Consider the following 26588-nt stretch of genomic DNA (forward strand, 5'->3'; position numbering starts at 1 on the left):
GTCCCACGGGGACGGCGGTGACGCCAGCCGAGGGGACAGGGTGAAGCCCCGGTGCTCAGAGGGGGCTGTGTCCGTCCAGGCCCCCCGTGCCAGGGGCAGGGGGCGGCCGGGGCTGGCGGGTCCGGCTCCGTGACGTCCTGCGGCCGGGCTGGGAAGGAGTCCGTGCCCGCGGAGCCGGTGGCACCATCGCTGTGTCCGGTGGTCCTGGTGGCACCATCGCTGTGTCCGGTGGTCCCGGTGGTACCATCACTGTGCCCAGTGGTCCCGGTGGAACCATTGCTGTGTCTGCTGGTCCTGGTGGTGCCATCACTGTGTCCGGTGGTCCTGGTGGCACCATCGCTGTGTCTGCTGGTCCCAGTGGTACCATTGCTGTGCCCGGTGGTCCCGGTGGCACCATTGCTGGTCCCGGTGGCACCATCCCAGTGCCCGGTGGTCCCGGTGGCACCATCCCTGTGCCCGGTGGTCCCGGTGTCTCCACCCACGGTGGGGTCAGTGAGGGCTCAGTGGGCACTCGAGCCCGGCCCGTGCGGGTCAGTCTGACACCAGGGGGACCCGACGGGAACAACTCAGCAAATAAAAATAAAAATAATTTTTTTCTTTAAAAAAACAAACAAAACCAAACCAAACAAAACCAAACGAAGGAAAAAACCCCAAACGGACGAGGACTCTGTATTTGGTCTAGAAATGTAAAAAGCAACGCCCCACCGGGACATCCGCAGCTGCGGGGCAGGGATGGAGCTCGGGACCCATCCCGGAATTCAGGATCCTCTCCGGGCGCCCTCCAGGCGATTCGGGGCGGGCGGGATCGCGCCGGTGTCGGTGCTAGGAGAGCAGCAGCGTCCAGACCACCGGCACCACCGCCAGCGCCGCCGGCGGCACCCTGAGGCTGCAGCAGGAGTTGTTGCTGGTGAAAATGGGCTCCGGGGACTCGTAGAGGGAATCGTCTGCGGAAAAGGACGGAACGGAGAGCGGGTGAAGGACGGAACAGAGAGCGGGTGAAGGACGGAACGGAGAGCGGGTGAAGGACGCAACGGAGAGCGGGTGAGCCGCTGGGGCGGCGGCGATCCGCGCCGTGATGCGCGGCGGCCCCGGCGTTGGGGTCCGGCGCGTTCCCGTGTGCCCTCCCCACGTCCCAGCTCCCCCAAAAGCGCAGCTGCCACCCCCGGGACATGACACGGGGACATCCCACCCGAGGCTGGGAATGCCGAGGGGCTCCCCAGGGCGCTCCGGTTCCTGCCCTGTTTGTTAGCGGGATTTGGAGCGTTCACCCCGTCCCCGTTGTCCCGGGGGTTCGGCTGGGATGGACCCGCTCGGGGCAGGGTCACCCCCGGCTCCCAGCCTGGGGGTCCCGGCCAGGGTAGCCCAGGGGGGCACACGGGACCCCCCCCCAAGCTCAGCTCGCTCCCGTTTGCCACCGGATTATGGATTTTTATGGACCTGGAGGCAGGAAAAGCAGAGTCTGGTCCTGCCTGGGGATGCTCCGATGCTCTGCACGCCCGGCCCCCCCCCGTGCCCCAAAATTCCAGAGGGTCCCTCATGCCGGGATGAGGCTTCCAGACTCATTCCAGGGCCAGACCCAGTCAAGGGGTGCCCCCTCAGGGACCTCCCCCATCCCCCAGGCCCAGCCTCTCTCCCCTCTCCCTCTTCTTCTGCTCCGCAAGACGGAACAAAATCCCAATATTATTAAAATACTAAAAAATAATGTCAGGAGATTTTTTCTTCCCCCCCCATCATCCTGAATAGAACATGATGAGTTTTTACAGATGGTTCTGTTATGCTGGATTTTATTTTAAAGCCACCAAAGGAAGGGAGGCGAGAGCCATCGGTTACCCGGTGACATTCCGCTGTCCCCAGGGAGAGCCGCTGCCATTTGCTAATTACACGTTAACAGGAGAAGAAAATTATTAATTTGTTTTTTTTTTTAAATGGCTGATTTATGCGAGCTGGAAAAGTAGCCACTGAGCAGGGATGATTATTGTTATTAATTTTTTTTTTTTTTCCCTATGTCTGGGTCTGGACTGTGCTGAGATGGCTCCAACAGAGCTGAGGGGCCCTGTCCCCATCCCTGGGGTACCTAAAAGCCACCACTCGTCCCCAACCCACGGGGCAGGACCTGGGGACCCCCCCAGGGACCCCCCCAGGGACCCCCCCAGACCTCTCACTTACTTGTTGGCCGAACATAAACCTTCAGCTTCAGGCAGGGTCTGTCCACCGTGTTCGGGGGGGACGCGGCTGCAGGAGGAAAGGGGACAAAGGGATTGTGGGGACAGTGGCAAAACGAGGGTCAAGGCACTGAATAAAAATAATAATAATAAACATTGGGAGAAAGGGAGGAATCGTGGTAATTCTTGGGGTGGTACTTCCTCTTAGGACGAGAAATTGGGATTATTTTATACATATATGTGTATATATATATAAAAAAAGAGAACATTTTCTCTTTTTTTTTTTTTTTTTAAATTAAAGCAGGGGCTTTTTTACCCTTCCCTTTTCTTTTCCATTTTGGCACCTCACCCCATGGAGGGAAGGAAAAGGTGCTGAGCTGAGCAGGACCACGAGCACCCCAATTCCTCCATCCCAGCTCCTCCAGGGCTGCCGCCAACATTCCATGGGGGTGGGGTTTTTTTTTTACCCTCCCATTTTATTTTCCTTTTTGGCGCTGCACCCCATGGAAGGGGGGATGGAGATAGTGCTGAACTGAGCAGCACCACAGGCATCCCACAGAATTCCTCCCATCCTGCAGAATTCCATCCCATCCCATAGAATTCCATCCCATCCTGCAGGATTCCATCCCATCCTGCAGAATCCCATCCCATCCTGCAGAATTCCACCCAATCCTGCAGAATTCCACCCAATCCTGCAGAATCCCATCCCATCCTGCAGAATCCCATCCCATCCTGCAGAATTCCATCCAATCCTGCAGAATTCCATCTCACCCCACAGAATTCCATCCCATCCTGCAGAATTCCACCCAATCCTGCAGAATTCCACCCAATCCTGCAGAATCCCATCCCATCCTGCAGAATTCCACCCAATCCTGCAGAATTCCATCTCACCCCACAGAATTCCATCCCATCCTGCAGAATTCCATCCCACCCCACAGAATCCCATCCCACCCCACAGAATCCCATCCCACCCTGCAGAATCCCACCCCATCCCACAGAATTCCACCCAATCCAGCAGAATCCCACCCCATCCCACTGCATCCCAGCTCCGTCCCGTGCCCTTGACCCGCTCCAGAGGCCCGAGCGTGTCCCGGTGCCGGCGGGTTAATGGATTCCAATCCGTGGGCTCGAGGAGGAGGTAATTTCTTTTCTTTCATGTCTGCTAAATACGGTTCCTCAAAGAGGCATAATTTCTAATGTTCCGCATGACGGGAATTCTAACCGGGTTAGCAATGATCAGCTTCCCATTTACTCCTGTGTAATCTCTCCCTAACGACATTAAAAAATAAAAAAATAAAATAAAATAAAATAAAAGCGGTGGGGGTTGTTGGGGAGTGGGGGGGGAGAGACAGAGAGAGTTGTGGCCGCAGTTATTGCGCCGGTGACATTTCACGGGGGGGAAGAGAGAGGGGGAAAATGGTAATTTAATATAGATAAAAGGAACAAATTAAGTGGGCTGAAAACAGCTGCTTTAGGAAAAAGAGGAGGAATGATAAGGCGGAGGAGCGTGGCCGTGGCTCCGGAGAGGGCGGCGGGGTTGGGGCCGTGCTGCCTCGTTTGGGTTTGGGTTTTATCCCAGCACCTGCTCCCAGCACTGCTGGGTTATTTTTCCAGCGGGATCCTCTCTCCCTCCTGTCCCTGCGGACACCCTGGAGCTGGAAATTCCCTGCCAGGAGCCCTCGTCCTGCAGCCAGCAGCAGAGTTTCCTCCAGAGCAGGCCAGGCTCTTCAGGTTGGGTGAGAAAGGGAGCCCGGATTGAGGAGAGCACAGGGATACACGGGAATTCCATGTGAGAACATGGGAATTCCATGGGAGAGCACAGGAATTACACACAGAAGAGCATGGAAATACATGTGAGAGGATGGAAATTACACGGGAGAGCGCAGGAATTACGTGTGAGACCATGGGAATATTTTTGAGAGCACAAGAATACACAGGAGATTTTGGGAACGCTGCCTGGGGCTTGGGCCATTCCCAGTGCCATTTCCACTGGGATGAGACAATCCTGGTCACTGTCACGCCCAGAGCTGTGACAACCCCAGCGAAAGGTTTCCATGGGATGTTTAGAGCTGTGACAACCCCAGCGAAAGGTTTCCATGGGATGTTTGCCCTGATGGAAGGTTCCCATGGGATGCTCTCCTGAGCTGGACTTGCTGCAGTTTTGGGGGAATTCTGCAGCAGGACCACCCCGGGGATACTCCCACCCATCCCCATCCCCACTCACAGATGTAGTAGTACTCGTGGCCGGGTCGGAACTCGAAGCCCAGCGAGAAGGGGGTGAAGAGCTGGAACTTCTCGGAGAACTTGAGGGGCCCGTTGGGGGAGTCGGGGCGGTTGCACTCCCAGCGCTTGAAGCCGCGCTGCCGGTGGTCGCAGGACGCGTGGCCCTCGTAGTTGACCATGTAGAGGATGTACCTCTCCATCCGCTCCGGCAGCGGCTCCTCGTAGTGCGGGCAGTAGATGTCCAGGTAGTCGTTGATGCTCACCTCCACCGTGTAGTCCCCGCGGTGGAACCTGCGGAGACGTTAGTGGGTCACAAACTTGTTCCCAACTCGTTTGGAGACCCCTCCCGGTGTGCTGGAATCACAAACTTGTTCCCAACTGGTTTGGAGACCCCTCCCAGAATCACAAACTCGTTCCCAACTCGTTTGGAGACCCCTCCCACATCCTGGAATCACAAACTTGTTCCCAACTCGTTTGGAGACCCCTCCCGGAATCACAAACTCGTTCCCAACTCGTTTGGAGACCCCTCCCGGAATCACAAACTCGTTCCCGACTCGTTTGGAGACCCCTCCCGGTGTGCTGGAATCACAAACTCGTTCCCAACTCGTTTGGAGACCCCTCCCGGCATCCTGGAATCACGGAGTCCCGCAGAGCTTTGGGTTGGAAGGGGCCTTAAAGCTCATCCAGTCCCCGTGGGTGTTTTGTTTCTGTGCCCTGCTTGGTGTCCTGGGCTGGGACTCTGCCAAGCTGCTCTTTTTGGGACTCTTGTTTAGCAGGAAGGAGCCAAGCAGAGCCATTCCTGGGAGATCAAGTGGTGCCTCCAGATGATCCATGACTATTGGATATGAGTGGCTAAGGAGGGGAACACAGCATGGAATCCCAGGATGGTTTGGATGGGAAGGACCTTAAAGCCCATGCAGTCCCCCCTGCCATGGGAAGGGACAGCTTCCACTGTCCCAGGCTGCTCCAAGCTCCATCCAAACTGGCCTTGGACACTTCCAGGGGTGGGGCAGCCACAGCTGCTTTGGGCATCCTGTGCCAGGGCCTCACCTCTCCGTGATCCAAAGCCTGATCCAACCCCAACAGCCCCATTAACCTCCAGACTAATCCAGATCCTCTTTGTTCCATGCCAACAAACGGGCACCACTTGGCAGGAAACCACACAAAAATGATTATTCCCGGCGGCGCCGGCATCGCCGCGGTCCCGGTGTCATTGGTGTTCTTGGCACCGATGAGCCGGGAGATTTAAGGGATTAGCAGCACTGGAGAACTCCGTGGCACGTGCCAGCAACCCCCCCTCCAGCCCCTCGGGGTGGCTCCGGTGATCCCCTCCCCAAATTCCAGACCCCCAGCACCACAGCTGGCGGAGCTCAAGGCCAAATTTGCCGTTCCCCCCCGGCAGCTCGGCTTCCCCTCCTCGCTGAACCAAGGTTTTTTTCCTATCAATTTAAGGTTTCCCCCATCAGGTAGCCCCCCAAAATCTCAGCACTGCCAGGGGCAGTGGTCACCCCACAGCTCCAGGGCTCGGCCAGTGGCTGGAGGGGTCAGCACAGCCCTGGTGGGCCGGGGATGGTGACCACAACCCCCTCAACCTCCCAGAGCAGAATCTTGGGGGTCCCAAACACCCCCTGAGGCTGTGGCAGCTGCTGAGACGGCTCCAACTCACCCAGAAGCACCCCAAAAGTGCATCCCCATCCCTGCGGTGGGATGGCGGAGGAGAGTGACCCCCAAAAGGGGAGGGGGGGAAGAAGGGAGGCGGTGTGGGGAGGGGGGTGGTCCTGCAGCCCCCCTCCAGCTCATTACCTGCCTCATAAGCTCTCTGATCACACAGGGAACACGCTAATTAAGGAGCAGGGTTTCTCCCTCTCCTTCCCTCTCCTTTCCTGAGCCAGTTGTGCCAACCCTGCCCCTGGCAAGGTAACATTGGAGAATGTAAAATTAATACAAAGGGCTGGAATTTACTGGGAAACAATTTTCAAATGCGCCGAGAACAATAAAAAATATTTAAAGAAAAAAAAAACCAACAAAAAAAACCCTTCTTCTTGCTGCCTTTTATTTAAAAAAATTATTTATTTTAATGATCGTTACTAAAGCCCAAGCAAAGGCGGGGGGGCCCCCCGTATCAAGGGAATAATAGTAATAATAATTATTACATTTTTGGGGAAAAAACTCACTTTGAGGGCCTTTGCCTGCCTGACAAATTGCTGAATTAAACCTGATTAAAGCTGATTAATGGCCCAGACAGAGATGGGGGGGCCACAGGGAGGGAACCACCCTCCTTTGGGGGGCTGTGGGGAGGAGTCACCCTCCTTTGGGATGATCTTATGGGATGATCCCATCACCAGGGATGACACCGTGGGATGAGGACAATTCCATCACCAGGGATGATGCCAGTGCCTCAGTTTCCCCTCTGAGCTGCAGCAGCATCCTCCCAAAATTCCCGAATTCGGGCAGCGACCCAGCACAGGAACAAAGCGGATTTGTCTCTACACCCTGTGAGACCAGCCAGTGTCCCAAGGGTTAAATAATTCAGATTTTTCTTTCCTGAACAGCTTGAAAAGAGATATGATTGCGCCCACTGGAATAAGGGGAGGGGGGTGGATATTATGGATGGAAAAGAGCTATTTAAGCTGAGAAACGGTGTTGGCACATAAACAAATGGGTATAAACCGGCCATGAATAAATTGAGGCTGGAAATTAGGAGGTTTGGAACAACTGGGGGCCAGTTGGGGCTCACAGGGGCAGCAGAGCGAGGGGGGAACTGGGGCAGGGGGCCAGGTATGGGGTCCCCCCCTCTCCAAGGGCACCCGTCCTTGCGGGGCCAGGCACTGAGAGATTTAAAATCTCCCTTCCGCTTTCATCTCCCGAAATCTCCTTCATTCAAATAGTCACAGCGTGATCAGCAGTAATAAGCCTATTACAGAGCAAAATAAAACACAGCAGCTCCCCCTCTGCCCCCCCAAACCAGACACCCCCCCCAACCCCAGCCCTCTTTGGGGCTATTAAACACAACCCGCTGGAAATTCAGCCGCAGAGAGGCCGATGTCAACCCCCCCCCAAAGCTCCCCCAGCCCTGCAAGGTGTCCCCCCGGCCCGGGAGATGGGGACAAAGTGATCCCAGAGCCGGGGGGTGGCAGGGAGGGGTCCCCGGGGTGCAGGCACCCACCGAGCCCTTCCCGCAGCTCCTTTTGCCATTAATCCTGGCGCTCGGCTGGCTCCTGGCACGGCCCTGGCCGGCAATGGACTTCACGCCGGGAGCGTTTAAGCCGCTTTTCCATCTGCTTCTCCTTCTCCTCGGGCAGCCGGAATCGCTGCCGAGCCCCAGCCTGGCGTCGTCCCTCGGGACGACAACGGCAGCGCCGGATTTGGGCAACGGGCTGGTCCCTCCTCCCTGCTCCAGAGGCAGAAGTCACCTGTGGAGCTGGCAGGGGATGGAGCCGGAGCTGGATGCACCCGGACGCCTGTGCCCACCTAGGTGTGGTGCAGTGGGTTTGACCACCCCACAGCCCATGCCACTGCCCCATCCCACCACCTCACCACCTCCAAGGTTGATTTTAAGCGTGGTCCCAAATACTTTCCGTGGCGGAGAGCGAGCGTCGCCCGCACCGGCACCTCCCAAACTCCCTCCAGGCTGTGCCGGAGGATCCCAGCATCCCACCACGGCCAGGCCCTGGCGCTGGCAGGGATGAGATGACACTCAGGGGACGGCCTGTCCCCATGCACCCCAACCCCCGGGAGGGTGGCAGCGACGAGTCCCCGTCCCCGGAGGCTCCGGCGTTGTCCCCGGTGCCACGGTGGGACAGAGCGGGGACGGCGTCGTGGCTCACGGAGCGCCGGCAATGCGGTCCGGAGGGACCCCGCCGTACACACAGCACCTAAATTATTTAATTTCTCCAAACTGCTGCACCTTTATAAATCATTAAAAGCTCCTTTTGATCTGTGTTAATGAGGTTTCCTGAGTGTGGGGCTGGGAAACGCTTCGGCGCCAGAAAGCGACGCCGCTGATTAAAAAAATAAAGAGGGGGCGAGCGGGAGAGTGGGGGGCAGGACGGGCAGGGGCAGGGGGCACGGGGAGGTGGGCACAGGGTGGGGGGCACAGGGACTCCCCAGGGCCCAGCCAGGCAGTGGAGAGCCTTTAGGGATGCCTGTCATATTTACGTTCTTTCCCTTCCATTTCTCTTCCCCTCCCTTCCCTTTCAGTTTCCATTTCCTTCTCAGTCTTCCTTCCCTTTTCAGTTTTCCTTCCCTTTTCAGTTTTCCTTCCCTCCTCTCTGTCCATTCCCCTTTCCCTTTCTTTTCAGTTTTCCTTCCCTTTTCAGTTTTCCTTCCCTCTTCTCTGTCCATTCCCCTTTCCCTTTCTTTTCAGTTTTCCTTCCCTTTTCAGTTTTCCTTCCCTCTTCTCTGTCCATTCCCCTTTCCCTTTCTTTTCCTCTTTCCCGGAGCTTTCCAGCCAGGGAATCCAGGGAACACACTGGTCCCAGCTGTGACCACGAACCGAACCACGGGCAGGGCTGGGGCTCTTGGTCCTCCTGCTGCTCTGGGACACAATTCCCCCTTTGGGGAGCAGCAGGACGGGCTGAAGCCCCCCGGGGGTGTCACCGGGAGCCGTGGCGAGCGGGAGGGTCCGGTTCCAGCAGTGCCACCGTCGGTGACCCCGTGGGTGACCCCGTGGGAGCGCCGTGGCGCCGGCCCTGACAGCTTTAATGCCGATATTTATCTCCACTCCAAACCTCCGAGCCCGGCTCCAAATTCAGGAGCTCATCACCGGGATCAGGAATGAGGTGATGGCTCTGATGGCAGCTGGGTTTGGGTTGGACATCACCTGACAGCCCCGGAGCTGCTCCGGTTGGGGACAGGGGTGGGGATGGGGATAGACACAAGGACAGGGACAGGGATGGAGATAAGGTTGTGGATAGAGACAGAGATCAGGAGAGGGATGGGGATGGGGATGGGGTGGGGATGGAATGGGGACAGAGACAGTGACAGTGACAGGGATGGAGATCCACAGGTTGTGGATAGAGACAGAGATCAGGAGAGGGATGGGGATGGGGTGGGGATGGAATGGGGACAGAGACAGCAACAGTGACAGGGATGGAGATGGGCACAGGGATGGGGATGAGGATGGGGTAAGGAAAACAAATTAAAACAGACCCAGGGGGCACCTCCCCAGCCCTGGCATCCCTGGAGCTGCCCAGGGACCAGCACTGCCCCAGCTGGAGCAGGGCAGCAGCAACCCCAGCCCGGCTCAGCGTGGCGCTGCCGGAGCTCACACCTCCACTGACGGATTATTTCCCTTTCCCTCCTTTTAAGGGAAATGACAGAAAATCCCAGGACAGCCATCAGCCTCCGAGGTAACCTCGTCCCGCCTCGGCCGCGTTCCCACAGGATTCAGCGGCTCCTGTTACCTGGGGCAACGGCGGGGAAATGACGGCTGGCATCTAAATTGCCATCATTATGCTCCAGAGCCAACACTCCCCATTTACACTTTATTGTCATCTTTTGCTTTAGGGAGATGCTGAGATATTACAGGATGGGGTGACAGAGCGGGATGAGATGGGATGCACGAGGAGAGAGGCGCGGAGATAAATGGGGACCCCCGGAGCTGTTATTTCAGCCTGATTGCGGATCCGGAAGCAGAGCCGAGCCCGATCCCGCAGGCTGTGCGGAGGCTTTAGCACACAGAAGAAAATAAAATTTGTTTAAATGCAAGCGCCAGCCTGGCGGGGCCCGGGCACGTGGGAGCAGGGAGAGGATTCCCACCAAAGCGATGCCGAAAACGGCTCAGCCTCCTCCAGCTGCAGGGATGCTCATGGGATAACGGGAACTGATCCACACTGTGGGGTTGGCACCCCTGGCACCTCTCTGTGGGGCTGGGACCTCAATATTGGACGGGTATCCCATCGTGGGGCTGGCACCCCGTTACATCTCCTGCGCCCCATTCCATTGCGGGGCCTCTCCGAGGATACTCCTGGGCACCCCAAAGCAAGACCTGCTCCTGGTTCTCCAAACTCCCGAGTTCACTCTCCCTCCCCCATCCCGCTTTTTGCCAAGCTGCACAAAGGAAAGGCAAAGCCAAACTTGGGATGTCACGTCCCCATCCCATCCCCACACGGTGACTGCAGTGACACCGGGCCAGGGGGGCTGCTGGAGACAGAGGGGGAGGAATGGGGCCTTTCAAGTGTTTACAGCAAAAAAAAGAGAGAAAAAAGCAAAAGAGTTCAAAAACTGAGCAACTTTTCAAGGAAGTTTCGCCCTCAGTGAGAGTTTCAAGCTTTGCCCTCAGCCCCACTGTGCCACGCACAGGATTGGGATCGGGAGATTCCTTCCCACAAAACGCCTTCCTGAGAGGGATCCCAGGGCTCACAGTGCCTGGGATAAACCCAACCAGAGCCACGGCCCCGTGGATGCAGCGGGAGCTGGGAGTTTCACAGGACCCAGCACAACACAGACACGCTGCCTGGATGGACCCTGCCACGATGCCAACCATGGACCAGGCAGATTTTTCCCTCAGACTCAGAACATCACCCTCATGTCCAGAAAAAACACAGGTGTCAGCCGGAAATCATGTTTTTAGCACTCAAATATTCCGTTTTCCACATGCCACAGCCTATCCAGGGGGATGAAGACACTCCTCAGGCAGGTGGAGCCTTTTCTTTTGGGGAGCTCTACCCTCGCCCCACAACCAAAGCTCCCTGGAACTGCTCCAGCTGCTGCAGTTCCCACCAATCACCCCTCATTAGCATGGATGCTCATTAGCCCAGCGCTGAAACTAATCAATACTGCCATTAACCGACTCCCTGGAATTAATGCGCTTGAACCTGGCAGGCCGCAGGATATTGGTCATTTTTCCACTTAACCTGGCAGGAGGAGTTTTTCCCTTTGCTGGCAGCAGAGGATGACGGAGGGAAGCTGGGACAGTTCATCCCTTCAGCTCCTGGCTGCTGGCTCACCACCAGCTTTGGCCTCACCACCACTTTTTGGTCACCCCAAGGTTGTTGGATGCTCCCGAAGTTCAGGGAGCACCGTCAACACCAGGAGAAGGGCAGCCCAGTGCCAAGCCATTGCGTTGGAGACCCGAGGGTGTGTTGTGGGGTGTTCCCTTGCAGCACAGGGACACCCAGATCGTGACCCTCAGGTGCCACCCCATTCCTGCAGCTGCTCCATCCCTTCTGCCCCAGGTTCCTGGCCCCGGAGCCCCGGGCAGGCACGGCCGGGCTGCTCTCCCGGGCACCCCAGAGCCACCCTCCCCTGCTGCTGCCGCCGCCTCGCAGCGCCTCTGGCTAAACAGAGATCAGAAATGTTAGATCTTTCCTAACATCTCCTGCCAGCACTGTCAGTGGCCCTCTCCAGAGTACCAGGGCCCTCTGTTATGTAAACACAGCACATTCTCTGTCAAAGATTAAAAAAAAAAAAGCCTCATTTGCACATAAAAGCAGCCTCTGCACTAGTTACGGGCACTGTGGCATGTAAGGAAGACTGTAGGTTAAATTCAATAATAAAGTGGGGCGGCGCAGAGGTCCTGCTCCAACTCCTTCTCCCACAGCCCAGCTCCGGCTGCTCCAGCCCGACCCGCGGCCACCAAGTGGTGCCAGTCACGAGCCCCTGGGATGGGGACAGAGCAGGGACCCTGAGCCCGGGCTGGGCTGTGGGTGAGTGACCCCCAGACCCCTCACTGCACCGTGCCAGGCCACCCTGAGACCCCACCCTGGGGCTCCTCTGTGCCCCCTTGATGCTCATGGCACCCCAGACTCCGTCATGCCCATCTCCCCGCCTTGGCACCCCATCCAGAGCAGAGCCTGCTGCCCCACATCCCTCCCCACACCCTTCTGGCAGCTGGCACTGCCCTCACGCCTCAGCACAGCTCTGCCATGGCCACGAGCAGGGAGCTCCCGAGGCACCAGGAGGACACAGATCACGAGTGCGACACGGCATCCCTCGGCCACGCGGTGCCCACCGGGGTAGGGTGGCACCGGGCGGGGGTCTCCGGCCACGGCTGCCCCTCGCAGGGAGCGCCAGCGGCCGGGCGGCTCCGGGGACGGCGGCAGCCAGCCGGGCCCGCGGCCGGTTCCGCGCAAATCGAATCAGAGCAGAAGCTCAGCTGCCGGAGAGAAGGGCTGGGAAGTGTCACGGTAATCGTGTTAGTGCCAGCAGCGCCGCGGCAGCGCCGGCAGCCGGGGCACGGCGAGGTGGGCACGGCAGGATGGGGTGGGCACGGCGAGGGGCACGCAAGGGTGGCCACGACAGCATGGCCGTGATGGGATGGGCAGATAATGCCAGCACAGGGGCTCACAGGACACCCAGAGCTGTTAGACACAGGAGTGAGGGTCCAAGAGGGATCAGGGCGAGGGCCAGCAGAGCCAGACAGCTGCAGAAGGGGCAGAGCCAGGTGGCAGGAGGGGTCACAGTGGTGGCTGGCAGCGAAGGTGACAGGGCCACCGCGCTCCAGAGGGAGGCGATTCATCCCCAAATCACTGCTTGCCACCATTTAGCACACGCGTCCCCACGGCCAGCAGCCTGGCACACAGACACCAGGCTGGCATTCGTGCACGCTCGGCCCCGCTCACGTCCCCGCCGCCGTCGGGCGCCGCACGTCCCTCGCAGCCGGACGCCGGGCACGTGCCAGCCGTGCGCGGGATCACGCGTGCTCATCCGTGCTCGGGGGCTCACGCTGAGCGCCCTAATTACCGCGTCTGGCCAGGCGGGCGGGCGCTGATAACGGGCACGGGACGGAGCCGCTGGGGGTTATCAGGCGGTGACAGCCGGGCCCCCCGCCGCCCGCGCCGCAGCCCGCGGGGACAGCCGGATCAAGGCGCCCTTTGGGGGTCTCCAGGGGGGGATGGGGTAAGCAGCCCCCCAGGAGTGACCTCATTAGCACGGCCGAGCCCCGGCATCGTTGTGGCGTGGTGCAGGCAGAGCCTCGGGATGTGGGGTCACCGGCGGCACGGCGGCGGTGCCAGCCTCTGGTCTCGTCCGCCGTCACCTCCCCGCTGTCCCGGGGGTGAGGGGCAGCCTTTCCTGGGGCACCCACGCTGTCAGTCGCACTGTCACCAGGCTGGAGGGAGACGCTGGGTGTCCCTGGTGCTCTGGGTGGCAGCAGGAAAGGCCACTGAGGAGACAGATCAGTGTCACACTCTGGTCTCTGAGCCGCTGTCCTGGCACTCCCCAGAGCCGTTCCATTTGTCTCATCCCAGAGCCACAGCCGGGACACCAGCACTGTATCCACTGCTTCCGTGCCTCAGTTTCCCTGCCTCAGGGCTGGGTCTTCCTGCATGGTGCGGGTCCAGCAGCAGGAGCAGCAAAGGTGGAGCACATTCCCCATCCCAACTGGCTAAAGACACACGAATGAACACGGATAAACACGGGCTGGTGCATTATTTCACTTGTTGGCCACTTCTTTCGTCTGGTGGCTGAATTCCGGGCAGCGGTGAGATGGGTGGCAGCAGGAGCACCGGTGACTCTTTAACCTTGGAACACTTGGACTGGCAGGGAATTTGGGGCGAGGGGGGTTGGTAATTTGATCGGCGGGAGCCGGGCGAGCGCTGGCCCCGCAGTCACCGGGAAAACGCCGACGCGGTGGAAATCGGCCGCCGGGACGTCACGGCGGGGCCAGGCGGGCACGGGGACACGGCTCGGAAGGACGGACACGGGGCAAGCACCTGCCTGTCACCCCGCAGCCCCCTGCCTCTGTTCAGTGCCACCCTGGCATTGCCAGGGAACACCGGGCAGGCTCCGTGGTGACCCCCATCCAAAGGACAGCACTGTCCCCCCGTCCTGGCAGAGCGGGGCTGCAGAGCCAAAATTTATCACACCCACCCCTGACAACTCCCTTTGACAGGATCTCTGGAGGGGCCAAGCGATGCCTCTTGTCTGCCCAACAATTATTTCCTGGCTAATGATGAACTCCGACATGCCAAGCAGGGAGCGGCTGCGTGTGGAAAGGAGCTGGCCCCTCCCCACAACCTCTCCCACGGCAGGGTGGAATGTTGGGGTACCCAGGGGTAAGGCTGGGCTGTGGGCCCCCCTGCATCTCACCATCCTTCTCACAGGCACGCTGGCCCCCAAAAAGGGCGCCCCGAAAGCAGGAGGATGGCGTTGGGGTGGCAGGATGGGACCCCTCTGGCAGTGCCAGCAGGTGGGTGCTGCGCTGTGCTGCGGCAGCAGGTGCTGGCAGAGCTCTAAGTGCCACTGGCGGCAGCCCCGGAGCGCTCCAGGAGCGGATACCCGGCTGATGGGGCTGAGCTAATGGAGAAAATCCATTTAGGATCACTCGATACTCTCCCCTGGGCTTTCATGACACCTCGGGGCTCCGCAGGGCACCGGGCCCCGAGCCGGGCTCTGCCAGCCCGGATCCCATCGCCGCCAGCTGGATGTCTGGGCAGAGGCACCGCCAGGATGTGGGGAGGGATGAGGGGAGGAATAGTGGGAAGGGGAGTGCATGGGAAGGAATGAGGGAAGAGATGCAGGAAGGGATGAAGGAAGGGATGTGCATTGGAAGGGACGCAGAAAGAGACGCGGGGAAGGATGTGCATGGGAAGCGATGCAGGAAGGGACACAGGGAGCCTTGTGCACAAAGCCTGCAGCCCTGAGCTTGTAGCTGCAGGTGACAAGAGCAAGGCCAGCAATCCCTGCGAGGGACAGGCACAAACTGGGGTGTGATGGGGCCTCACCCTGGAGCAGATCCCAAGGAGCCCAGCCTGGCTCAGTGCCACAGGCAGGAGCAGCAACCCCCAGGGCTGCGGGCACTCAGGCCGGGCTCCCCGCAGTGGGAAAGGCGACAGAGCCATGAAAAGAAGTAAAATAATTATCAGGCGCTGGCGGCTCGGGCTCCCGCCCGGCGCGTTCTGTTTAAGGCTAGTTAATAGCCAGTGTTCTCTGGTTAGGCCTGAATGACATTTCCAGAGTTATAATAACTGAGCTATTACTCGCCGTATTGATGCATTCCCCCCGCCGGCAGCGGCTCATCCCGCGCCGTGCCGCCCGGCCGCCGAAAGCTCCTTTAGTCAATAGCACTTCTATTTTTCATTACTCCCTGGAAATGTGGCTCTTGGAAGCTCATCCGTCATTCAATTACGCCCTGGTTCAGTCCTATCATACACGTGTCATAAAGTTCCTCAGATCTGAACTGCTGTTAATTTTCTGCGCCATCCCAAGGGGATGCCCGGGACGTGCCTGGAAAGCAACCAGGCAGCCGAGGGCATGCCGGGTACGGGCGCTCCCGGCAGCGGGGGCTGCGGCAGTGCCGGGGTGCCAGGGCGTGGGGGGGTCACCCCGGAGCTCGGCCGCTGTCCCTTCCCCACGGCAGTGCTAGCGGGCCTGGCGCCGCACGACCTTGGCAGCGCTGGGAATTTATTCCTCGGGCTGGTTTCTTCTTTTATCAGGTGTTGGTTTAACAGGGTGAGCTCCCCCCCCCTTCCCCTTTAATCCTAACGGCATCTGTGTTCGGCACGTCCGTACCCAGAATAATCACCTGCCTGGCAGATTTGTCACTTCACCAGATGTAATCGGGGAACTTTTCTTTTTTTTTTTTTTTTTTTTTTTTTTTTTTTTTTTCCTTTGTGAAACTCTCCTTATTTTCTGTTTCTTAGAAGCTGCAGCTCGCGGGCAGAGGCGGCTGCTGCAGGCAGTACCTGTTCCAGGTCACCCTCCCCAAACCCAAGGGTTTGCTCTGCTCAGCGCCGCTCTCCAGCTGGGTTTTGGCTGAGGGGAGGATGACAGGGCAGTGGCACAGAGGGTGGATGCCAAACAATGTGCCATGACGGCTGTTCTTGCCATCCTCTGCTGCCAGGAGCGCACCTGGATGGGCACAAAGTCTGAGCCAGAAGGGAAAATGGGCACAGGATGAGGCTGGGGGATGCTGGGGATGAGGGATGCTGAGTCAGAGGGATGCCACCTGAGGGGGACGCCGAGGTTCTTCACAAATGTCCCTGCAGAGATGCCACGGACCTGCAGGTCCTTCACAGACTTAAAAACTCACACCCAAGGGGTGATGTTGGTTCTCCTGCCCTTCACACCCCTCCAGGCACCGCTCCTGCTTTCCCACCATGGAGCGCCTGTGGCTCTCTCCCAGCCAGGGCTGCCCTGGGGGTCCCTGTCCGTGCTCTCCTGCCTGGGGCGTCCTGTCCCGTCCCCTCCTCAGTGCCTGGGTGGTCTCAGCCACTCCACGTGGCCTCCCAGCAGGACAATGACCTGGTCACCATCCTGCTCCTGCGGTCCCACGGGGCCTCCCAGGCGCTGCTTCCCCTAAGCCGGGACGGACACACGCTGGGGTGGGACAGACAGACACCCAGTGTTTGTGAACAATGTGCCATGGACACACGCCGGGGTGGGACAGACAGACACCCGGTGTTTGTGAACACTCTGCCACAGACACACGCCCGGGTGGGACAGACAGACACCCGGGTGGGACAGACACACGCTCGGTGTTTGTGAACAATGTGCCACGGACACACGCTGGGGTGGGACAGACACACACCCAGTGTTTGTGAACAATGTGCCATGGACACACGCCCGGGTGGGACAGACACACACCCAGGTGGGACAGATGCACACCCGGGTGGGACAGGCAGACACCCGGGTGGGACAGACACACGCCCGGGTGGGACAGACACACGCCCGGGTGAGACAGACAGACACCTGGTGTTTGTGAACACTGTGCCACGGACACACACCCAGGTGGGACAGACACACACCCGGGTGGGACAGACACACGCCCGGGTGAGACAGACAGACACCTGGTGTTTGTGAACACTGTGCCACGGACACACACCCAGGTGGGACAGACACACACCCGGGTGGGACAGACACACACCCGGGTGGGACAGACACACACCCGGGTGGGACAGACACACGCCCGGGTGGGACAGACACACGCCTGGGTGGGATAGACACACACCTGGTGTTTGTGAACACTCTGCCACTTGTCAGCCCTCCACGCTCCTGCCAGGCCCCTTCCTGCTCCTTGGCCAGCTCCGGCCATGCCTCAAGGGACTGACAAACCAACATTCCCATCAGGAGGATGAGCCAGGAACAGCCACGAGGCTCTCACAGCCCCGGGACAAGCACGGAGTTGTCCATTGTGCTGCGACAGCTTCTACCCCAGCTCTGAGCTGGGAAACTGAGGCAGGGAAAGGCCTGTGGAGGGGCAGGGTGGGATGTGTGAGCTGGGCAGCTCCAGAGCATCCCGTGCCCGCGGGCACCCTCTGCCAGCCTTTTCCCTTCTCCCCTCCCAGCCGCGGCTCCTGCTGCGCTCTGGGCACGGCTAATGACCGGCCTAATTGATCTCTGACGAGGCACCAGAGATCGATGCTGGATCCCGCTCCAAGCTCTGTGAAAAGCCATTTCTGCTGCCCGGCCGGGCAGCACCGCCCCTGGCCCGCAGGGAAGCGCCCATCGATCGGGGCAGGGATCGATGGATGGAGAGGGGATGGAGGGGATGCGGGGAGCCCCGGGGCTCCAGGAGCTCCAGCGGGACCACGAGCAGGCTCCTTGTCACCATTCCAGGTGACACGGGGCACAGCCACCTCCCTGCCACCTCTGCCACAGGGCCGGGAAGGGAAGGGAAGGGAAGGGAAGGGAAGGGAAGGGAAGGGAAGGGAAGGGAAGGGAAGGGAAGGGAAGGGAAGGGAAGGGAAGGGAAGGGAAGGGAAGGGAAGGGAAGGGAAGGGAAGGGAAGGGAAGGGAAGGGAAGGGAAACAGAGGCACGGAGCCCAGCGGTCCCTGGGAGGTCACAGCGCCAGCAGATCCACACTGATCTCCTCGCCTGACTCTTCCCCCCTTATTCCTCCTTCCCCTTGTGTCCCACCAGCCAAATTTGACCTAATTTGGTGCAACCGGCCGGGGTCTTCACTTCTCAGTGGCCCCATCCTCCCCTCTCCTTTCACTGGGGTTTAAGGCTTTTCACTTCATCCATTCACTCCAAGACTAATCAGATTAAAGGCCTGCCCGGGATGCTGCCTGCCCTCGCACAGATTCACCCCCTTATCCCCCCTCCCCTCACTTCACCTCCTTTTTCCCCTGTCAGGTTTTTCCCCTGTCAGGTTTTTCCCCTGTCAGGACCAACTCCAAGGTCCAGGTATGGCCGTGCCAGGGGGCAGTGGTGGCACTAGCTGCCCTTGTGTTCCCAGGGAAGGGCACGGAGTGGGGGTTCTGGGGGTACACAGGGGGGAATATTCTTCTGGAATGATGGGGGTGCAAGACAGGGATGAAGAGGATGGCAGGACGGGGATAAAGAGGGTGGCAGGATGGGGATGAAGGCAGCACCAGCCACAGGTCTCCAAAGCCATCCTTGCTCTTTGAAGAATCCCTTCTCCTCAACCTGGCTTCACATCCCAGGCTGAGTTAAAGGAGCATTTCATTTAGGAGAAATTTAGGAGAAAAGGGTACTTTTTTTTTTACTTCTTCCCCTCTTTTCACCCAGAATCATCAGTGGGTGAGGGGTGAAACCAGAACCATTGTGCCCACCCTGGAGCCCCCCAAGACCCAGACCCAACACCCAGAGCCTGGGGTCACCCGCCAGCCCCCATTCCGTGGCAGCTTTGGGAAAGGAACAATTCCTGGCCTCATCCCACATGCTCCAGCCCCAAAAATCACCCAATGCCCCCACCTAAACCTTAACCATCGATTTCCATTCCCCTTGGCCCAGCCCTGCACACAAACGCATTTGCCACGGCCCTCTCCTCCCCGGCAGGGATTGTATGCAAAGGCGGAGAGGGGGAATGAATAATTCATCTCCGCTGTCTTTCAGAATTACACTGTGGAAAAATAAATCTGAGACTACTATATTAAAAAAAAAAAAAAAAAAAAAAATAAAATAAAATAAAGGAGAAAGGAGCTGGGGAGGCAGCGCTCGGCCCGCGCCCCGCGGCCGGAGCGGGATCGGGGATGAAAAGCGCCGGCGCGTCGTGGCTCCTCTTCCATTGAGCAGCTCCACATTCAGGTCCGTGCGGAAACCACCGGAATCCCTTCCTGTGCTTTGTTCTGCGGCCCTTTCAGCGGGGGCTTACGGGGCTGGGCAGGGGGCTTGGGGGGCCTTTGAAGAAACCCGCTCATGCGTCCGGCCGGTTGAGTTCAAGGGGCGGCGAGGGGGGGATGGAATGGGTGAGGAGGGGGCTCTGCGGGGTGAGAGGGGCTGTTGTGGTGGTGGGGGGCTGCCCTGTGTTGTTGTGATGGAGGGCTGCCCTGGGTTGTTGTGGTGGTCGGGGGCTGCCCTGGGTTGTTGTGGTGATGGGGGGGCTGCCCTGGGCTGTTGTGGTGGTGGGGGGCTGCCCTGGGTTGTTGTGGTGGTGGGGGGCTGCCCTGTGTTGTTGTGATGGGGGGCTGCCCTGGGCTGTTGTGATGGGGGGCTGCCCTGGGTTGTTGTGGTGGTCGGGGGCTGCCCTGGGTTGTTGTGGTGGTGGGGGGCTGCCCTGGGCTGTTGTGGTGGTGGGGGGCTGCCCTGGGTTGTTGTGATGGGGGGCTGCCCTGGGCTGTTGTGGTGGTGGGGGGCTGCCCTAGGTTGTTGTGGTGGTGGGGGGCTGCCCTGGGTTGTTGTGATGGGGGGCTGCCCTGGGTTGTTGTGGTGATGGGGGGCTGCCCTGGGCTGTTGTGGTGATGGGGGGCTGCCCTGGGCTGTTGTGGTGATGGGGGGCTGCCCTGGGTTGTTGTGGTGATGGGGGGCTGCCCTAGGTTGTTGTGGTGGTGGGGGGCTGCCCTGGGTTGTTGCGGTGGTGGGGGGCTGCCTTGGGTTGCTGTGGTGGTGGGGGGCTGCCCTGCTCCTGGGGCTGTGCTGAGGTGAGTCAGGAGCTGCCCTGGGTGAGTGAGGGGCTGCCCTGAGATGAGCAGGGGGGCTGCCCTGGTCTGGGGTGCAGCGTGCAGTGTGCCCACCCTGACACAACCAGAACCCCCTCAACACCCCCCTGCCAGCGCCTCTGCCATCCCAGCACGAAGGAGGGATGCTCTGCCCCATGCTCAGCTGGGTTTGGGGTTTTGCCCCGACCCCTCCTGGTGCCCAGAGCACCCCGAATGGGACCAGCCGTGCCCGCATCCCCCTCGCAGCTGGCGGGGGCCACGTGCTGCCGCGCAAACGGGGAGGGGAGGAAGCGGGAGGCACTTTAATTTGGCTATTTAAAAATAAAGAAATAACGCAGGCTTTGAAAGCCCGGAGGGGTCCCAGCGGAGGGACCTCATCCCCCCTTCAAAGGCCGCCTCTGCTTTCTTCCCCCCGCTCGCAGCACACAAAGGTGCACGAGCACTTTCGTCTCTGTGGAAAGACCTTTTTAATTGGTTCCAGGCAGAAGGTTAAAATCTCTCCCCTTCCCTGTGCGCTTGGCTAAGAGGGGAAAGGGGGGAAAAAGGGGGAGGTAGAGAGGAAGGGTTGTATGGAAGCAAAACAACTCTGCCCGGCGTGAAGGGGCTGAGCCAGGGGGGCACTCAGCCAGTGTCCCCAACATGGGTCACTGAGGGTGGCAGGGATCTAGGTGGGAGCAGGGGAGACCCAGGGGGCTGTGGAGGGGCACTAAGGGGGCTGTGCCAAGCTCTGGGGCAGGAGGTGCTCACGGGAAATGGGAGATGCTTGGTGTGAGGTCGCTGAGTGCTTCCATGGGCATGCAGGGTTTGAGGGTTTCTGCAGATTTCCTGAAAAAAGCAGGTGGGAATGTGGTGTCTGGGGTGTTCTCATGGGGAGGAAGCTGGGCAGAGCAGGAGGGCACCCAAAGGGCTGCTCCCATCTCCGTGTGTCTCCCCATGGCCACGGAGTACCCTCGGCACATCCCCATCCACAGCGGGGTGGCCCCAGGTGCATCCCGGAGCATCCCCATGGAACCCAGCCCCTCACCATTCCCATTCCCATCCCACGTCATCCTCCTGGTCCTGCCATCCTCCCATTACCTCCATCCTTCCATTCCTGCCACCCTCTCAAATCTTGCCATCTTCCCAGCCCTGCCATCCACCCAGCACTGCTATCCCCCTAATTCCTGTCACCCTCCTATCCCAATCCTCCATCCCAATCCTGCCATCCTCTTGGTCCTGCCATCCTTCCCAGCCCTGCCATCCACGCAGCACTTGGGTTTCCTTTCACGGAAGGGGGAGCTGCGAAAAACGCATCAATTATTGAGCCGGGGCGGCGAGCCCGCCGCGTCCCCCTTGCTGATGCCGCTCAGGTAGAGCCGCGCGAGCCGCAGTCAGACACCTCTAACACGATTAAGCTGCAGGGCTCTGCCAGCGCGCTTCAAGGTCAACTTCTCCGAGGCTGACAAAAGGCACGGCGGGCAGCAGCTCCCCCCGCCCCCGCCCGGGGTGGCAGCACGCTGGGGACGGGCACCGGCGGCCCCCGGAGATGGCACCGGGACGGGGGGAGCGCCAGGGCAGGACGGCAGGGCTCCCACGGGGATGGGGATGTGGTGGTGGGGCTGCCACGGGGATGGGGATGCCATGGCCGGGCTCCCACGGGGATGGGGATGCAGTGGTGGGGCTCCCACGGGGATGGGGATGCCATGGCTGGGCTCCCACGGGGATGGGGATGAGGTGGTGGGGCTCCCACGGGGATGGGGATGCCATGGCTGGGCTCCCACGGGGATGGGGATGCCATGGCTGGGCTCCCACGGGGATGGGGATGCAGTGGTGGAGCTCCCAGTGGGATGGGGATGCCGTGGTTGGGCTCCCAGTGGGATGAGGATGAGGGGGTCGGGCTCCCACGGGGATGGGGATGCAGTGGTGGAGCTCCTGCTGGGATGGGGATGTTGTGGTGGGGCTCCTGCTGGGATCAGGGTGAGGCCACGGGGTTCCTGTTAGGATGGGGATGCAGTGGCCGGGCTCCCACGGGGATGGGGATGCAGTGGTGGGGCTCCCAGTGGGATGGGGATGCCATGGCCGGGCTCCCACGGGGATGGGGATGCAGTGGTGGAGCTCCCAGTGGGATGGGGATGCCATGGTGGGGCTCCCAGTGGGATGGGGATGCAATGGCCAGGCTCCCAGTGGGATGGGGATGCAGTGGTGGGGCTCCCAGTGGGATGGGGATGCAATGGCCAGGCTCCCAGTGGGATGGGGATGCCATGGCCGGGCTCCCAGTGGGATGGGGATGCCGTGGGGGGGTCCCACGGGGATGGGGATGCAGTGGTGGAGCTCCTGCTGGGAAGAGGATGCCGTGCTGGGGCCCCCACTTGGTATGGAGCTCCCAAGCCCAGGGCAGGGTCCCGCTGTGCCCCTCTGCAGCAGAGCTGCTCCTGTCATGCCGTGAGGCAGGAGTGGCTCCAGCCCAGCTGGATGCACGTGGAGAGGGAATTGGATCCAGATGTTTTCCCCAGCAGCCGGAAACCGCTTCCCCCATCCCGGCAGCCCCTCCCTCCGCCCCACAAGGCCGTGGTGGGGACCAGCTCTGGCCAGCACGGAGCGGTGCCAACGGGGCCGGGATCCATCCCAGCAGCAGAGGGACCAGGCAGCTCGGGAGGGGACAGGGTGGCAATGCCAGCTGTGCCGTGGTGGCAATGCCAGCTCTGCTGTGGTGGCAATCCAAGCTGTGCCGTGGTGGCAATGCCAGCTCTGCCGTGGTGGCAATGCCAGCTGTGCCATGGTGCTCCTGCACTTGGCGTTCGGGTGCTCACAGTGACGGGACCCCCGGGCTGGCACAGCCACACTGCACCCCCTGCTCATCCTCATCCTTTCATCCTTTCATCCCTTCAAAAACCACCCCGCTCTCGTGCACGGCGAAGGAGGGACAGCCACCCCTGCCATGCTCCATGAGAATTCCCCGCAGGAGAACAGGGATGGGTGCCCACCAGGATGGGTGTTCTCTGGATTGCGCATTCACCATGCCAGTCAGAGGCAACAAAGCCACAAAAAACCCCAAACCTCAGCAAGGGAGGAGCCAGCTCCAGTATCTAGGCACACATGGGCTGGGGAAAGGCTGACGGCTCCAACAATGGGGTGTGTGACACAGGTCACCCCCAACACCATTCCCAAGGGGTCTCCCAGAGGACACCACACCCACAGGTCCCTGTCACCACCTCAAGACATCTGCTTTGGGGAGGGTTCCCAGGGCAGTGGGATGGGGACACAGTTTTCTGTGAGGAAAACCACCTAAAAACCTCAACAACCCATTTGAGAAGCCAGAACCCAAATTGCTCCCCTCTCCCATTATTTAAAGCCCATCCAGCTCCCAAGTCCTCAAGGATGCAAGAATCTCAATTACCATTAAAAGAACGCGTTCCTGCTCCTCCATTACGGAGAAAAGCATGAAAACCAACCCCTGGGAATTCCACAACTCTAGAAAGAAGAAAAATAAAATATTAATGTAATTTAGATTATTTAAAACGTGGCAGTTGGTAAACCAGTCTCTGCACTGGAGGGAACTGGGGGTGTTCACACCTTGCAGAAGGCCAGGACTGGGTCAGGGCTAGAAAAGCCAGTTGTGGCCACGCAGATCCCAGTGCCACCCCGGGCACCCCACGCCCAGGATCTGGCATTAAATTGGTTTTTAAACACCTCTGAGCTTGTGGGATGCGGCGCTGCAGAAGGACAGCGGGTTATTTTTATCGTTGCATTAGTTCCAGTTTAATTGCTGGGATGTCATTAACGGCATGGAGCAGGGTCCAGGCATGGGGACGCTGACGTCAGCGTGTCCTGTCCCAAACCCCGTGGATTGAGACCCTGCATGAGCCTCTCCTCCCACCAACAGGGCTTGGTGACAACCAGGGACAGGAACCATTGACCAGGGACAGGCCAGGAGCCATCAGCCAGGGCTGGACCCTCCCGGCTCATTCTCTCCGGCCCAAATGCTCCTCCTCCTCCAGCTCCACCCAGCAGCTCCAGGGAAGAGGATTGTGGCTCCCTCCAGACCTCCCTCCTCCTCTTCCTCTCTCCATGGCAGGTCCCAATTCCCTCCAGTGCTCCACAATTCGGGATTCTCATGTTGTCCCTGGTTCTCCAGCCCCAGGGTTCCATCGTGTCCCACCAGCCCATCCCACCTGGGACCATCCCTCCTCCTGCTCCCTTCCCCAGCCCTTCTCAAAATTCCCACATCTCCAACAGGGCCAAACAACCCTGGTTTGTGCCAGAGCCAGAGGCTGGGATCACTTGGGTCACCCAGAGCTGGACCTTGGCTGCTCCCAGCAGGAAATCTCCCACGGGTGCTGACCCAAGACCTTCCCAGCCCTGGAGCTGAGCTCATCCCGGGTTCCACTCCCCAAGGGGCTGGGGGATGGCACTGCCATCACAGGGACCTTCCGCTGTCCCTGTGTGTTCTGTGCTCACAACGGAGCAGGAGGGCGCAGCGGAGCAGAGCCACTGCTGAGAAACCACCTTGGAGGAAACCAAAGCTGCCCAAAATGGCACGAAGGAATGGGGACACTGGAACTGCCCTCCCACGCCTGCCAGCCGTGTCCCAGCCAGGCGTGATCCCAACAGTTTCTTTCCACGGAGAAAGCCTGGATTGTGCTGCCAGCAGCTGCCCAGAGCTTTGGATCACACCCAGCACAGTGTCCCCAACCCACCAGGGGCTGGCCACCCCCCAGCCAGGCCCCACAGCCCCCAAAATGCCGGATGGGATCAGACACAGGACGTGGGATTTGCCGAGGGCGGTTTCCCACAGAAGCCTCCGAGCAGGCTGAGGTTGCCAGAGGTGCCCGAGCAGGCTGGGCAGGGATGGGCAGTGCCACAGGAGGTGACAGTGGCTTCATCCCAAAATAGGAACGGCTCCTAGCAGGGATCCTGGACAAGGAGCATCAGGCCCAGGTGGACACGCTGGGGAGCCGGGATGCAGAGCTGCACCCCACGCTCTGGGACACCCCCGTGCCAGTGCCCCTGCACCAGTGCCTCCCAGTTCAGCACTGGGGAGGTGACACCTGGCAGGGACAGAGCCACACGGCTCCTGCAGAGACCAGTGACGTTCTCGGGTGGATTTGTTTTATAGGGTCAGGGAGGAAGGAACCAGCGGGGAGATATTTAAGTGGCGTTTCGCCATCGGAAAAAATTAGAGTCACAATATTAATTAATCCTCAAAGCACTTTACGAACATTAACTAATTAAGCCTCCCAACCCCTCTGCGAGGTGGGAAAGGTATCATTGTCCTCGTTTCACAGCTGCAGAAAACCAAGCGCGCCGAGGTGACGTGACTCGCCCAAGGTCGCTGCGAGCCAGGCAAAGGTGGGAACAGGTTCCCAAAATCTGCACCTCGCTCCTCAGCAGGGCAAGGCCTGGCAGTGCTGGGCACCCCGGAGCCCAGGAATGCTGGATTCCAGCATCCCGAGCCAGGTCCCAGCATCCTGATCCCCACCCAGGGCAGGGTGAAGAGGGACAAACCAGGACCTGTATCCCCAACGGGACATCCTGGGGGAAAAACCCACCGGACCCAGGGGCAGGGAGTTAAAACAGAAACCACCGAGGGGGTTTTATGGAAAACCCCACCGACCCTGCGCGGTTTAAAAGCGATTAGAGCCCTGCCTGGGTTATCAACCAGCGTCTCTATCCCGCGGCATCGATCCGGATAATAGCCGGCAATTGTTCAGATACAATATCATAAAGTCACTTTAACTACAGCCATAAAGCTTCCCCCGCCTGCAGCACCGCTGGGCTCCCCGCATCGCGCCGGGGACAGCGCCGGGGCCCCGGCGCCGCGTGCTCAGGGCTGAGGGTGGCGGGGGGACCACCCCGGGACCCCCTGAACAGGGACAGGATCCTCAGGGATCACCCCCCGCTTCCACTGCTGGGAGCAGAGGGAATACGGAGCGCCCCGGGGCTCCCCTTGGTGCTGCTGTTGGGAATCTGCAGTGCTGGGGCTGGGGAGTGCCAAGGCAGCCGCTGAGATCTGAACGTTTCGAGTTTTAATCCGCGGGATTGACGGGAACTGGGAGAAATGGGGGGGTTCTCCCAAATGTCCCTGTCCAGATCCCCCTGGTCTGTCGCCGTTCCCGATACGTGGAGTGCCCGGCTGGGCAGCGCAGGGATCTGGCTCCTTCACCTCCTTCCCACCGCCAGCCCCCCACCCCAGGGTGCTCCCACTCTGTGCTCCCTGCCCTGGGTGACCGGGAGTGCCACCGGAGAACACGGCTGGGGACGACCCCGCTGGAGAAGCCTGCCAGAGAACCCGGATTCCTCACCCGCCGCTTCCTCACCCGCCGCTTCCCACCGCTTAATGAGCACAAAATATTTCCATGTTGCCAATTACTTGGTTCGTTTGTGCTGCTGCGGGCAGCGCTGGTGCAGGGAAAATCCCCCCTGGAGCTGGCCTGGTCC

General features: G+C 59.9%; 1 protein-coding gene across 1 annotated transcript in view; it reads right to left on the reverse strand.

Annotated features, from left to right (window-relative positions):
• Window positions 1-256: 256 nt before the first annotated feature.
• EFNA2 (ephrin A2) overlaps window positions 257-26588 on the reverse strand; it is a 38985-nt gene continuing 12653 nt past the window's right edge. The window contains exons 2-4 of the mRNA XM_021547967.2: window positions 4387-4676; window positions 2167-2232; window positions 257-944 (exon numbers count right to left, since the gene is read on the reverse strand). Coding sequence (XP_021403642.1) covers window positions 823-944; window positions 2167-2232; window positions 4387-4676 — 478 coding nt within the window. The 3' untranslated portion in view covers window positions 257-822. The remainder of the gene's footprint in view (window positions 945-2166; window positions 2233-4386; window positions 4677-26588) is intronic.

Source organism: Lonchura striata, chromosome 28, assembly GCF_046129695.1.
Source record: "Lonchura striata isolate bLonStr1 chromosome 28, bLonStr1.mat, whole genome shotgun sequence".
Classification (NCBI taxonomy): domain Eukaryota; kingdom Metazoa; phylum Chordata; class Aves; order Passeriformes; family Estrildidae; genus Lonchura; species Lonchura striata.